Source organism: Hemicordylus capensis, chromosome 1 (assembly GCF_027244095.1).
Source record: "Hemicordylus capensis ecotype Gifberg chromosome 1, rHemCap1.1.pri, whole genome shotgun sequence".
NCBI classification, from domain to species: domain Eukaryota; kingdom Metazoa; phylum Chordata; class Lepidosauria; order Squamata; family Cordylidae; genus Hemicordylus; species Hemicordylus capensis.
In genome coordinates, this window is record NC_069657.1 from 107386974 (window position 1) to 107403221 (window position 16248).

At 40.3% G+C, this 16248-nt stretch overlaps 1 protein-coding gene across 1 annotated transcript in view; it reads left to right on the forward strand.

Moving 5' to 3' along the window:
- METTL15 (methyltransferase like 15) overlaps positions 1-8769 on the forward strand; it is a 185818-nt gene extending 177049 nt beyond the window's left edge. Inside the window, exon 6 of the mRNA XM_053282842.1 lies at positions 8451-8769. Coding sequence (XP_053138817.1) covers positions 8451-8524 — 74 coding nt within the window. The 3' untranslated portion in view covers positions 8525-8769. The remainder of the gene's footprint in view (positions 1-8450) is intronic.
- Positions 8770-16248: the final 7479 nt, after the last annotated feature.

A 16248-nucleotide genomic window follows, 5' to 3' on the forward strand; every position in this document is an offset into this window, starting at 1 on the left:
CAATTTGAACCAGTTCGGTTGAACTGACTGGCTGGTCCAGTGCATTTGACTAAACCGGTTCAGTGGATCAAGGGGCTGTGCTTGTAAAGAGGAATCCAGTGAGGATTCCCCTTTACAAGCAAATGGTTGAGGAAATCTTTTAAAAGTCTTCTGAAGAGTGGCCGGGGTAGTGGTGGCAAGAGGACACCTTTAAAAGTAGATCATGGTTCTTACATACCCTGGCCCTCGAAGCCCCCATGGCGCAGCCCAAGTGCATGGTGCTCCCTCCAGCAACCCACCTGCACAGCAGCAGCAAATTCTGGCCTCTGTGGATGCACCCCAGTGGGGTCCAGAACCATGCTGCCATCATGCAGGTGGGTTGCTGAAGGGAGCACCATGTGCTTGGGCTGTACCAGGGGAGCTTTGAGGGGAGGCAGCCATCAGGCTGGTAAGAACCTTAATCTATTTTTAAAGGTGCCCTCTGCCACCGCCCCGGCTGGTGTTTTCAAGGATCCCCCCTCCTCTTTGCTTGTAAAAGGGAATCCTCACTGGATTCCCCTTTACAAGCATAGCCCCTCAATCCTGAACCAGTCCACCATGGACTGGGTTCGGTTAGCTTGCAGCCTGGACTTCCTCTGGTCCAGTTCATGATCGAACTGTCAAATTGGCCCGGTTCTAGGTAACCCAATTTGGGATTGAACAGTTCATGCACACCCCTACTGGGCAGGGCAAAGGCCTCAGTGGCTGACTGTAGACTTTTTGAGCAACAGCCTCCAGCAAATGCCCAGTGCAGGTGGACCTTGTTATTCATAGGGGTGTCATGAGCATGCTGGAAGACTCCAAGGAGGACTTGGCGTTGGGGACGGAATTGACAGCAGAGGAAGGATGGCAAGGACCATAAGTTGCAAAGGAGAGTGGATCTGACACACAGGGAGTTGAAGATGAGTTAGAGCCTGGTGAGGCAGCTCTTGTGGATGAGGCACGACTGGTCTCAGCTGTGGAGAGGCGTCGGTCCAAGAGACAGCAAGAGTTAAGGAGCCGCATGCGCAGAACTACAGGCCAAGCTGCTGACTCAGGAACCCTTGATTAACAGCACTGGGGGTCAGCCTATTTAAGACTGTACCACAGCTACCCTGCTGATAGCAGTGTCAATTTCCTGTGAGCTAATCGGCTGTGTTCATGTATTACCTTGACCGTGTTTGGACCTTGGATTGTGTTGGCCTTGCCCATGGATTTTGCTTTGGACTCTGTTGGATTGATTGGATTGACTCGGATTGACCCTGGTTTGGAGAATTCCTTTCTGTAAAACTTTGCTGTTATACCTCTGCCTGCCTGTTTTACACTCCGTCTGTCTAGTCTGACAGATTTATGACAGCGGGTTCCATTCTCACTTATAGGTGCGAATATGGAAACCATGAATAACGAAACCTTGAGTCAATGGGAGTTGTGGGGTTTAGGTTCCTAACAACAACAACAACAACAACAACAACAACAAAGGCCAAAAAAGGAGGGGGGCAGAAATAAGAGAAGAAATGTACAATACTTTATTCTCCAGGTCTCCAGCTATGCCCCCCAAACCCTGAAAATGGTAGAATATTCACCCCCCCAACAAAATTTTTTAAGAGTCACAAAATGGCTCTCTGCTGGAAAATAGTGGCTAGAAATGAAATTGGAATTCATTTCCAGATCATTTCTAGCCACTCAATACCACAGATAGATGAATTTTGTTTATTTTTCTACCTCCATATAATGAAACTGCATCTCTAATGCCCAATTGCGGATACGCAAAACCATAGATACAGAAAGAAATGCCTGATATTGGAAATATTGAAGAGAAAAGGTAATCTTATTAACTAATTCACTATAAAACACAACATTGTTGGGGGGAAAAATCTTTATCCATTTTGTGTATTCTCATAAGTCTTCACCAAGATTATGTAATTCATAGTTGAATAAAGATTCTAAGGCTGATAACATTTGCTAATATCTTTATTTTTGATTATACAGTTCATATCAAAACTTCATAAATATCTTCTTTATCCATATTAAATCTTGTAATTGCAATTTATGACTGTCGTGTTCATATGAGGAGTAACTATTTTTCTTCTTGCTAATAACCACAATAACTTGCTTGTGTAGTATAATAAAAACATTTGGTCTGCCATTTCCCACTTGCTCCCAGAAGAAATCATATATAACTTTACTATGTACATGTTGTTTTTTTTAAAAATGATTTCATATAAATCTTGATGTCAGTTTACAAGTTTTGTGATCTGCAGAATGTTTTAGCAAACATCCTAACTGGAACATTTTAAGATTAAAAAAATAGATTGGGGGGAAGCTATTCATTTAATGGCATTTAGTTTTTCAAAAAGAGATATTCAGATTCCCTCAAATTGCATATTTTCATCAGTCAGAAGAGTAATCAATTTATTTATTTATTTATTCGATTTCTATACTGCCCTTCCAAAAATGGCTCAGGGCGGTTCACACAGAGAAATAACAAATAAATAAGATAAACAAAATGGAACCCTGTCCCCAAAGGGCTCACAATCTAAAAAGAAACAACAGACATCAGCAACAGTCACTGGAGGTACTGTGCTGGGGATGGATAGGGCCAGTTACTCTCCCCCTGCTATTTAAAGAGAATCACCACATTAAAAGTTGCCTCTTTGCCAAGTTAGCAAGGATAACTGTTAACTGTTGTAATGTTTATCAATATGTATTACAAGATAACTGATAGGTTGCTTTCCCAATTAAAATGACAATTTGACATTTTGGGGAGACATATTTTCCAAATTAATTAGCACTTCTGTCATCTTTATCACATGCTAACATTGTATGCAAAAGTTCATTTGCTGAACTCTATAGCTATATTTGGGGACACATAGTACATCATCTAATATTAGGGCTGTGTAGCAAATCAGCCAGATAATCCGTTCCTGTTCCATGCAAGCCATATTGAAGCTTTTTTTTTTTTTTTTTTGCTGGAAATGGTTCCAATGGAAAATGTCCCCGATGTCAAAAATAGATTTGAACATACTGGAAGATCAGGGGCTTACCTTTCCTGAAGAAAGTGGCAAAAATGGCCATGCCTTGTAACTTATAGGTTGTGGCTGCCCCCCGCACAAGTAATGCATCAGGAAAAGCACACAATGTCATGACATTGTAGGGAGAGATGATGGAGGGAAAGGGAGAGATTTGAATTGCTGCAGCTGCTGTCTGAGCAGTTGCTTTCTTTAGGAAATGCTGGATCATCATGAAAGGTATGTGTACCCCTACCAGCACCCTTATGTTTTCAAGCCGATACTGATATATCAACTTGATACAGTCTAAGGTCCCCGATGATCGAACACACAATTCAATCATTACTGGGATCTGGTCAATACTGATCCCAGTAATGAGTGCCATACTAAATATAAACTTAATCCATGTTCTCATATTACCACTAATACCATACACTAATGTATATTTTGAAAAGCTTCAGAGAAATTACAAACAGGTTGCTAATAGGTAGCCTTGCCTTGTGTCTTGATTTATATACAATGAGAGTAATTTAATATTAGGTTTTGAATATATGTATTTGGATCTATTTGTGGAGCAGAAGACATTTCTGGCTTGCAATGTGAATGTGACCCTTTTGATTTCTTCCCATTTCCCCCTTTCACTGTAACCCCCTGAACCACATTTCATGCTGTTCTAGAGAATAGATACCCCCCTCCACAACCATTAGGAGCAGCTTTGGTGGGGGGGGGAGCTGCAGTGGGTGAGCAGGACAGTTGCACTAGCAGAGTTCTGTTAGCACATCTTTGAGTCCAAGCTATTGGCAAAAGTTTCTCCAAAATTAATTAAATGCTTTCAGGTAGCATACCAAAACATTGCTGTATCACAGCTTAGATTGCTGTCCTTTTAGTTTTAATCAGTGTACCTTTATGTAAATCCAAACTTGTTTCTCATTGTGAGTCATAGCTACTCAAAGGATTCAAGGTTAAAACCTGCTGATGGCTGTGGGAGCCACAAAGGTCTTACAGGAAGGCTAGGAGTGGGCGTAGCTTCTCTCTACTTTGCTTTCCAGGCACTTGAACCTAGATTGCCTATGGTGATATAGCACACAATTTGTACCCGGTGGCCAACTAAATGAATAATATTGTACTGGCCAGAAATTCTTGAGTTCCTGAATGTCACACAGGGGACTTGGAAGAGTGTATAAAGAGTCAGTTCTGAAGAAATTATGTTACAAGTACATTCATATTAGCTTCCATCTTTAACATTTCAGTTTTATTAGTAGACAGGGGGGTAGGGGTAGGAATCCTTAGACAGTGCCTGACACCTAGACTAACACTGTGTTGGAGCAGCAGTGTTTTACATTTAGACTAAAACTATGCAAGATGGGAGGAGGAATTTTTGATTATTTCCTCTACCTTCTGAAGCCCAGTGTGCTTCCTGAAAATACATCCCTGTGGGTCAGGCAGCTCTCAGGGACATATTTTTGGGAGATACAGTGGGCTTCAGAGGGAAGAGGAGCTCACTGAAATCACTCTTCACATGACCCTGCAACTTTAGTCTGGATGTCAGGCACTGCAGTGCAGTGCTAGGCTGAATGTCAGCCTGTGTATTTTAAAATAATTAATACATTGATCAACTCTGAAGGCATCCTGTTTTAGTACAAAAAACGCAGTTATCTAATATTAGGGATGGGTATCAAATCAGTCCAATAATCAGATAAAAGCCCAATTTGTATAATTTTAGAATACTTTAGTCCTGTTCAGATATTACATTGTACAGGTGTGCCTCAATATATGTGGGGGTTCCATTCTGGGCTGTAGCCACAGATACGGAAACCATGAATATTGAGTTAAGGGAACCTATGGGATCACGGGGGTTAGGTTTCCGGTTGGCCAAAAATTTGTCAAATTTCATGCAGTGGAGCTTCTTCGTTGGGTGAAGCTCCCCGAGTTGAGCTGTGGCTCCAAATTGGCTGAAAATTGGCATCCCCCCCCTCCATTTTTTTCACAAAGATAGGAGCTATTTTGTGGCTCCGTTGAAGAAAATGGCAGGCGGAAATGACCACCACAGTCATTTCCAGTTACCTCCAACCCACAGATACATGAGGTTGGCATGTGTTTTCCTTCTGCCACATATGCTGAGGTCAGGTGTCTTTTCCCAACCATGGATACACGAATCTGTGGATATGGAATCTGCAGATAACGAGGTCCACCTGTACATGCATATAGGTGTCTGTACAAATTTCATGGCTTTCTGGGAATGACTGTACATGCATTCATATTAAAAGTGTGCCAGAATATATATATATATATATATACCGCCCTTCCAGAAGGGCTCAGGGTGGTTTACAATTAAAACAAACCACTAAAACAGTAAAGAGTTAAAACAAATTAAACACAATATAACAACAATTAACAATTTAAAAACATTTTAAAACAACAATTAAACAATTACAGTGATTAAACCCCCTGAAATTGGGTTAAAATATTAAAACCAATTAAAAAACCCTGGAAAGCCAGGCCAAACAAATACGTTTTAAGGGCTCTCCTGAAGGCTAACAGAGAATTCAAATTGCGGATTTCCGCAGGGAGTGCATTCCACAGCCCCGGAGCAGCTATAGAGAAGGTCCACCTCTGAGTCACCACCAGACGAGCTGGTGGTAACTGGAGACGAACCTCCTCAGATGACCTTAATGTGCGGTGGGGATCACGCAGAAGAAGGCGCTCTCTGAGGTAACTCGGGCCTAAGCCGTTCAGGGCTTTAAAGGTAATAACCTAAAGGAAGTAGACCTCTCTCAAAATGTAGTGCAGATAGGAAGTATACCATACTAATGTAGACATGTTGAACATAATGTGTGAAGAACTATATGTGTGTACAGATCTGTACATACATACATGTCACAGACAGTACATGTGAGGAACATAACATGTGACTAGGACTTCTGTTGGGATAGTTTTATGAGTTTGTGTGGTTGTGTGAAACCAGAACTGCAGTGAAACCAATGTTTCAGGTTTGCTGTGAACCGAGGACCTATGAGGACAGACCATTTTCAAGGAATTTACCAATATTTCCCCTGAGATTTCTGGTTGGGTCTCCGGGCTCAGGTCCTCATATGTTAATTAGTTGTCTCCATTCACTCCAGAAAGATTTTTTTTTTTTAATGAACCAAATGGGGCCATTTGGTTTATTTTTATTTGTTCCAACAAAAGTAACCAAAGCTCCAGATTAAATAACCAATGGATTATGAATGAGTAATTTATTTGTTTTTCATTCAGAGCTAATTCAGGCTAGAGGGATTTAAGCTCCCTAGAAAATGGGGAAATGCATGAAATGAGAAAATAAGTAATGAAACAAATGTAATTTCCCCAAATAAGTAATTAAATGAAAAATGACTTAAGTTAAATGAGTGGAATAACTTTCTGTAAAAAGTCTTGTATATCCCTAGGGTCCGGTCTTAAAGGGGTTGTTGTGTAAATAGTGGCCAGGATGCAAGGAGTGTCAGGAGTATTCTGCCAACCAAAGGAGGCTTTCAACATGCCTTTCTCTGCTTAGTGTAACACGGGATGGGATGTGGTGTTGAAAAGAAAAGAGTGCAAAATCCCACTAGGCAAAAACCCTTGATTGAGCATGCCTAAAGTTGCTCTCTGGATCCTGGCCAGTAAGTAGTTAATTTATACAGGAGAGTGTGGTGGACATCAACGCCAATATAAATAGCAGAGAAGTGCTGAATATTTTCCAGTTTGATTCTCAAGGTGAAAATAGTGAATTTAAGGGGGTAACATTTCCTGAAAATGCTTTGACTGTATGAATATACACCATTTCTGATCCTGTTTGGTGGTATTATTTCTCATATGTTCTTATGTTCTTATATCTGTTGCTGCTTCCAAGCATTTTCCCCGCCCCTGACAACTGCTTATTTTTCCTTCTTTGGATTAGTAACATGGGTGATTCCAGCCAGTCAGAAGTGTGTAGGATGATGTCATGTTACTACATTGCTAATCAGGGGATATGACTGAGCAAAAATTAAGTAAGCTAAACATGAGAGCAATTCTTGTTGGATTCCTTAATTACAGCCAAGTGAGGATCACTCAGTGAAGAAGGTAACATCATCACTCCATAGCCAACAAAATTGGGGTACATGATAACACCACTAAGGGAAAACGAAGCCCCATCCAGAAAAAGAGAGTGTGTGCAGTATAAACAAACAGGCAAACACTGGTGCAAGAATTGCTGAAAGACCATTGAAAATAGAAGTTGTTTTTCATTGCTGCTGAAAATGTGCCTGAAAAGTGGTGAGTAGTTTTGGCTCACCACTTTATGGAATCACAAGAGAGTAAAAAGAGAGATGTACTGTCTTAATCTTAATCATCCTGTGAACAGGTGTTAATTCAGAATGGTGTTGAGTTCTGACTAAGTTCCTTTCTGACTAAGTTGACTATTACTGGAGGCTATTTTCAATCAGGCTAGGACACAGTGGCTGGGATCCAGAGAACTGTCCAACTAGCTCCATGGGCTCAGAGAGGCTTGAGACTTGTTTTTTGAACACCAGTCCCTATACGTCACATGATGAGCTATTTTTGAAATGGAAGAAATTTTAAAAACACAGATTGTGATGGGATGGAGGTCTGCTGTTTAATGAAGTGAAACATCCCACTGGATATGTCAACAACACACAAGCCAAGAAAGTAGGAAAAATGTCTCAAGGAAGAACTAAAAGAGGCAGCCAGCGACACACAAGCCACGAAGGAATGAAAAGAGCCAATGACAAGGCACAAGATAGCCAAACCAAGGTCTATGTACCTCACCGCCCAGAATGCTGTCAATCCAGTAGGCCATCAGTCTTCTTTGTTCTCCCAACAGCTGTGGAAGGCACCATGATCTCTGATTCTGTGGCTGGCTGGAATGGAACACGCTTCAGGCATGTTAGAAGCTTCAGGCTTCTTCATTCTCCCAACAGCCTTGTCAAGCTGGATTGCCTTGAACAGGACACTCTTCATGTGTGCTGCATTCTGTCTACTCAGCAACCCTTTGTGGCATGTTTGGCCAGAAGAAACAGAGTTGGTGCCAATTTGCAATGGCCTCCATGCTGGAGTGGCGATTTTGGAACGTTTTCTCCTCCCAAGAGGCCTGTGTGGGAGGAACAAGACTAATGCCTGCTATGATGAGGCTCTTCAGCAGAACACCGAAGAATCTATACAAAATATGTATTGTTATGGCTGACAATCAGACTAAGTTCCTCAATAGTACCCCATAGTTAGATGGTTACTCTAAAGGACTATTCAATTTCAATAGGGCTTCTGTTGGGTGATTTTGCCAGGATGTCAACCAGTCAAGATGAGATGAAACAGCTGTGAAAATTACCAAGAGATCAAAGAATTCATCCTCAATGAACTTCTAATATTCTAACAGAAGAATGTGGTATTGCTCACACTTTAAAATAAATGACATGCCTTTTTCTCTTCCAGCAGGTTTCAAGAAAGAGCACAAGGAACGAGGAGGACACAGAAGTCGAGACAAGCTGACCCGATCAATCTTGTGATGAGGAGGCGCTTTGTCAGAGAACTGAAGAACTATTCAACATAGTTATTTAGTTTGTTGGTTATAGTTCTTCTAATTTATTCAAAATATAAATATTGAGCATACATATTTATTTTACACTGATTGTCACAAAGAAATATAAAAATGAAACAACTGTGGAAAGTATATTCAACAAGTTTTGCTCACACTTCAATATAAATGGCTTGACTGACAGGAGAGCTGGTCTTGTGGTAGCCCTGGTTGCATCTGAATGGGAGACTTGATGTGTGAGCACTGCAAGATATTCCCCTCAGGGGATGAAGCCCCTCTGGGAAGAGCAGAAGGTTTCAAGTTCCCTCCCTGGCTTCTCCAAGATAGGGCTGAGAGAGATTCCTGCCTGCAACCTTGCAGAAGCCGCTACCAGTCTGTGAAGACAATACTGAGCTAGATAGACCAATGGTCTGACCCAGTATATGGCAGTTTCCTATGTTCCTATATGTCAAAGCTGTTGGACATATCTAGTGTAGTTATTTGTATGAGTCATTAAAACAATGCAGCTACTTAATGACTTTGATAGCTGTTTATATGTTGTTATAGCTAAACAATGCTGGGGATTGCCAAGAAAGTAGAATAGGGAATGTGAACTGAAACACAACAATGAGTTTCTTTTAAAAATAATAATAATGAAAAACAAACAAACACCCATTATAGGAACAGGATGAGAAAATATGGCAGTTCTGTGGAATTTATTATATTTGCTTTTCTGTGTAGTTATGTGACTCCTGGAGCTATTGTTGGCTCTTAACCTGCTATGCTCACTACCAGGATGTTAAAATATCCACAAAGTAATGGTGGTCTGTCTGTGCCTGTCCGGAAGTTGATGAGGCTAGCTTGATTTGTACTACTCATTTTCTGTTGACTACACTTAGAGCTAACAAGAATATGTTGATCTGCTGTATCCCTTTGGATTTTGGGAGTCTTAAATTACCCTATTTTTATACCACATGTTAAAAAATGATCCACAGAAAACACCAACATCCCTGTCCAGCAAGGGAGATCTGCATCTGGAAGCAAGTTTATACATTGGCAGAAAATAAATTCTCATTTGAGGAGGATGCCCTGTGGCTGGCTATTAAACTAATTATGTCATTTTTAAAAAAAGAGATTTCTAGTGCATTTTCTGAGAACAAATGTTGCAACTTGCAAAGATTTTTGATGTAGCAGAACATGTGGGATTTCCATGAATATAGATATGCCAGTTCCAAATCCTAATGCACCAGGGTTTTTTGTTTTTTTTTTTTAAAAACAAACCTTTTTCCTTAATAGGAATTACTAATCTGAGGTGTGCTGGTGGTCCTGCAAGAAGTTAGACTTCTAAAACATTGGCAACAAAATTATCTCCATTGTGATGAAATTTAGTAAATAGCATCACATGAGTCTGCTGGTTTATTCCATATGAAATTTTTTTTGTGTTAGTCAGAGAATGACATGCAGCCAACACTCTGTTCAGTGGAGTTTTCCATCCATCTGTTTATCCATCTGTAATTGCGGGGGGGGGGATTAATCCCACCCCCTAAAGCAGGTTTAGGTTACAAAATATAGATTATTCTATAATGTATACTAGAAAATACAGTAGGTTTGAAAAATGTACATTAATCTCGTATAATGTGTGCAACCCCATTTATGAAACAACACCCAGTTTATTGATAAGAACAAACAAATAGCCTTACTGTATCAGGCCCAAGGCCTATCTAGTCCAGCATCCTGTTTCACACAGTGGCCCACTATCAGTTAAATGGATTAACAAAAGGGGGAATTAGAGTAGAGATAGCATGGTCAGAAAGGAAATGTTTTTACTGGCTGTCTCTGCCCCTGTAGTGGTCAGTAGGGTTGCTGGTGCTAAGCTGATGCCATCAGGAGCTGAGTCTAAACATGATGTCTGTTAGACCAACCAATATGACTGTACAGGCCTAATATTAAGCTATGTAATGCATATAATTTCACTTTCCTTCTGTCCCCAAAGAGAGTAGTCCCTAGACCAGTTTGGATTATGTATCCAGTCGATCCCACCCAGGTTAGAGATGTGAGCAGGCACATCCAGATCCCCCTCCTGGTGTGCCATTCTAAACTTCATAATTGTGTGAGGACAGTTTGTCTGAACTACCCCTTCACACATGATTGAAATACAACTTTGGGCCATTTCAAAGGATACCAACCCAGCACAGGTGAAGAAACAGGGGCAGCACCTGAGAGTGTGCCCTTCAGGACATCCCCCACCAATGTCCTGATGCCCCCTGGAGCGTTTCCACACAGGGCTGTTATAAATCTCCAGACTTACCCCGAAGTCTATTTGAGATCTTTGGAAGTAACCCATACACAAATCGGGCTTTGTCTTCCAATTGTCTTCCATTTGTCTTCCAAATGTCTTTGTCTTCCAAATGTCTTTGTCTTCCATGTGTCTTCCCAATCTTCTTGATGTATTTCCGGGTTTTTAAAATCCTGGTTTTAAGCAAGTTTTTCTTAAACACTGCAGCAAATGCCAGGAAGAGACACTGGCTAGAGTTTCTAGTCATTAGAATAATTAATAAGTCATTCAAATGATTAATGAATAAGTCATTCAAATGATTAATAATCATTAACATGACAAGAGGAAAGCACTTCTTAGGAATGCAAATAGAACTGCCTTGCCTAGATGTGAAGAGCGGAGGAAGCAAACTCTTTGAAACTACTAGTTACAAAGCCTCTGTGTATGTTCAAGTTAACATTTTGGAACAATATTAGTCTGCTTGCTTGAGGTTTTCACTGGTTAAAAAAGAGATTTTACCAACAAACTGATGTAAAGCACACCATGCATGTGTCGGAAAAGAGGGAAGAAATCTGTTAGTGAATACAAATGCGCCCAGTCTGGGACACGAGGTTTTGAAGGCAACATTGTGTTCCTCCCCACGGGGCTCCCAATCACACACATTATCTCTCCCCCTCCCCCAATTGGCTAGAAGGAAAACATGGAGGCATGCAGTGTGAACCTGCACAAAAGGAAAAACCAAAAGCAGAGGGGAGGGGCTGCTATCCTCATGCTGCGAGTGTAATTAGAAGTGGCTTCACTCAAGGTTTAACCCTGAGAGCTGGAAGCTATGTGTGGGAAAGCTCCTGGTGCATCTTTTGATTGCACGCGGAAGCTATTAATCTCAACAGCCCCCAAACCAAACACATGCTACAAATACTTTTTAAAACCAGTATTTCTAGTGTGTATTTTTTAAAAGGTGCAAGGTTTCTTGGAAACTGTAAAAATTTCCAAGGCCATTGTTGAAGCCCTGAAAAAGACTACAATTCCCAAGAAACCTTGCACCCAAAGTCTAATTTGAAGTTTGCAAGTGTTAACATGACTGTTTGCTATCACAGATATATGCCCCATATGCAGCTGAAAAATGATGATGAGGTTTATGGCAGCTGTCCTGCATTCCCACTATATTTTCTTTAAGGAGTATCAGGCATCTGTTTTGTAAGTTAATTAGAATTGACCCACCTCCAACAATTGTATTTGAATGTACTAGTGAAAGCATCAGAATGTACAATTAATGTTAAATAATCTTTGAAGATACAGTTCATAGGTTTGTTTGGCAAGGATTTGAAGCATTTTGACCAACCTTTTAAAATAAAACCTCCTACAATGGAAGTCTTATCCTTCTACAATGTAAGAACTTTTATTATGATGATACAGTACAGTGATTAGTTAAGGCTAAAAGGAATGATAATTAGCCAGAGTTAAGCCCAGAACAACCACAATTTGCTAGTTTATTAACATGGTTCTTGCCATAAATGATTCTTCTTTCCAGAAGTGAGAGGCAAAGCAATTACACAATGGAGATGATAGCAAAGCTTTCCCCATTCACACAGATGACACCATCACAAATGTTTTATAATTTAATTTATTTAATTTTTGGAATGCATTAGTAATGACTTGGTATTAAATTTAATCCAGTGTCAGAAGTCCCTAAGGGAGCATATTTATAGACCTCACCAGTATAAATAACTCTGTTGGGAGACTGAAAGATAAAGTAAACATCAGGGTTTTTGTTCCATTCCTATTTCGTGAGTTGGAAGAAATTTTGCTTAATGTATTGTGTTGACAAAGTTGCACTCCAAATCAGAGATGGATTGCGTCACATGAAAAATACACCATGTATTCTATGCCCTGTGTATTCTGTGGGCATGGCTTTCAAAATGAAAACCAGAGAAGAGGTAACAAGTTGACACATTCCTCAACCTCTTCTAATTTAATGGAATGAACCTTGCTCTATCAGCTACAGGCGCACAGACTTATTACTGCTGGTGTTGGTTAGGTCAAAGCAGTAAACTTTTGTTTTTATTTAATATAGTTTATACCACCCACTACCAAAGTCTCTAGCTGGTTTACAATAACAAAAACAAACAAAAGATTAATACATTTAAAACATATAGAAAAGTAATACAGGTGAAACTCGGAAAATTAGAATATCCATTAGTCCATTAATTTCAGTAATGCAAATTAAAAGGTGAAACTGATATATAAGACAGACACATTACATGCAAAGCGAGATGTCAAGCCTTAATTTGTTATAATTGTGATGATCATGGCGTACAGCTCATGAAAACCCCAAATCCACAATCTCAGAAAATTAGAATATTACATGGAACCAATAAGACAAGGATTGAAGAATAGAACAATATCGGACCTCTGAAAAGTATACAGTGTACTGTGCTTGATTGGCCAGCAAACTCACCTGACCTGACCCCATAGAGAATCTATGGGGCATTGCCAAGAGAAGGATGAGAGACATGAGACCAAACAATGCAGAATTGCTGAAGGCCGCTAATGAAGCATCCTGGTCTTCCATAATACCTCATCAGTGCCACAGGCTGATAGCATCCATGCCACGCCGCATTGAGGCAGTAATTGATGCAAAAGGGGCCCAGACCAAGTACTGAATACATATGCATGCTTATACTTTTCAGAGGTCCAATATTGTTCTATTCTTCAATCCTTGTCTTCTTGGTTCCATGTAATATTCTAATTTTCTGAGATTGTGGATTTGGGGTTTTCATGAGCTGTACGCCATGATCATCACAATTATAACAAATTAAGGCTTGACTTATCTTGCTTTGCATGTAATGCGTCTGTCTCATATATCAGTTTCACCTTTTAATTTGCATTACTGACATTAATGGACTTTTGCACGATATTCTAATTTTCCAAGTTTCACCTGTAGTTAAAACAATCAATAAAATTCAATTTATTTGCCTTTGTGACGCCACCAGACGATCCAGTGATCTTAATAGGTGGCAGGATTCATAACGAAGAAGGCGTTTTCTTAAATACCTTGGGCCCAAGCTATTGAGGGCTGTATCGGTGATAACCAGCATTTTGTACTTTGCCTGGAAATCTATTGGCAGCCAGCGTAGTTCTTTCAAAACAGGAATTATATGGTTTATTTGTGACAACCTGGAGACTAATCTGGCAGCCGCATTCTGCACCAATTGCAGTTTCTGGACTACTTACAAAGGCAGCCATACATAGACTGCATTGTACTAGTCAAGCCTGGAGGTGACCAGCATGTGCACCACTGTCTTAAGGTGACGGTCTTCCAGGAAATGGCACAGCTGACGTATTAGCCGAAGTTGATAAAAAGCACTCCTGGCCACCACCTCCACCTGAGATATCAGAGAGAGAGTTGGGCCCAGAAGTATTCCCAAACTGCGAACCTGTTCCTTCTGGAGAAGGAAGGTTTTTCATTGGTTTTGTCTGCTCTGAAATCCATGTTTATGATATTAATGACTATATAAGTCAGGGCTACTAAACTGTGGCCTTCCAGCTGTTTTTGGACTACAGCTCCCAGCATCCCCAGCTTCAGAGGCCAGTAATCAGGGATGATGGGAGTTGTAGTAGGCCAACATCTGCAGGAGGACCGATATTGAGTGGTCCTGATATAAAAATACCCACAGGCACTTCTACATCTGCATGTGTATGGCCACCAGTTTTACTTTTGTAGATGCATAAGTATTAATCACAAGATGGTGGTGGAGAGTGCTAGCTAACACTTTGGGCAAAGGGAAGTACCAGTGTAATCCCTCAGGGATCACACTACTTGAAAAAGGCAAGATTAAGACTGAGAGTCCGATATAGATTCAATTTTGTTGCACAACAGAAGTGCTTAAGCAGACTGTGTGATCTTCTTGTATATGGGTTTTCAAAAGTAATTGAAAAGTAAGTACTGAGTAAAAGTACTGAGTAAAAGTACTAAGTAAAAGAGTACCCAGAATGTTGGGGGCAATACGCTAAATCATTGTAAACCGCTTAGAGAGCTCCGGCTATAGAGCTCTCTAAGCGGTTTACAATGATCAATGTAAGTGCTATTGCTATTGCTATTGCTATTGCTAATTGACAAGGTAATTACCAGGAATACTTTAGATATGGCATCTGCACTGCTATCTTGGGACAAGAAGCTGGGCAACATAATCTGTTATGTTCCTCCCATCTTGATAATTCATTTCTGTCAAGAGGGATCTTCTTTTCCTGAAGTCACTAACAGAGGCCATTGATCTTTTCTTTCCTTAAGCATCTGAAGGGAGGCTTAGGCCCTGAAGTCCAGTTATACAATTGTGGTTTTGGTATTATATTTGGAGGCAGATGACTAATGGTGTGTATGGAAGAGTTTTGTTATAAAACAGCAACACTTTTATCTCTGAGAAAGCTTCCTGATTGTGATTTCTGACTACTCAAGCTCTTTGTGTGTGTTGTAGGTGTTCTTCATTCTGTTTATTTTGCATGGATATTTTCTTTGGCCTCTAGATAAAATTAGTCTAAGATCTTGCATTGTGTGAAACATGCACTATGAAATACACACACTTTCACCTAAATCCTTTTGTATCACATTGTATCATGTGTATCTGTCGCAGGTTATTGAGAATAGATGGTAGACCAGTTGAAGTTATGCCTTGAGAGAACTATAGTTTGGCCCACTATAGTAGGTGGCATTTTGGGGCAGTACAGTGCATTGTTGAGAAGCACCAGGCAGAAATTCATCAGGTACATCTTTAATAAGGGAGTGGGGAAGCGGCACCTTTTGAACACTTGATTGGATGCCCAATGTAAAGCTAGTGGAGCTAGAGACACTTATTTCCAAGTCTCATCATTCTAAAATATGGGAGTCACCCAGTGAAGTTGATAAGCAAAAGACAGTACTTCTTTATGGAATTTGCTGCTATATGATGTGGTGATCCTCCTAGTTTAGGAGGATTAGACCTGTTGCTGAAGTTAAACAACACATGCTTTATGCTATACCTACACACTTTCTGTGGAAGCATCTGCTTTGCCACTGTTGGAACAGGATGCTGGAGTAGATACACTTGATTCAGCAGGGACCTTCTTAGAGCCTTATGTACTACCTCATTTGCTCTCTGTGTAAAATACGCCCAAGAGTCCCATTGTTCTTACATGTTACCAAATAGCACAAAACTCTAGGCTGTTCTATACAGTGGCATCTTGTGAATATGGAAGATTAATCCTAGTGTTTGCTCATTAATAGGGATAGTCTCAGAATTACTACTACTATTATGATTGTTAATAATACAAAGACTTCAGCTAAAATTCTTAGACCTTTTTCATGCGTACAATAAAAAAAAATCATACAAATTGAGCAAACGCATTTCAGTGTTCAAACTTCATTATCAGTGCTCTATTGCAAGCAGCTGGGAGCTGCTAAATGC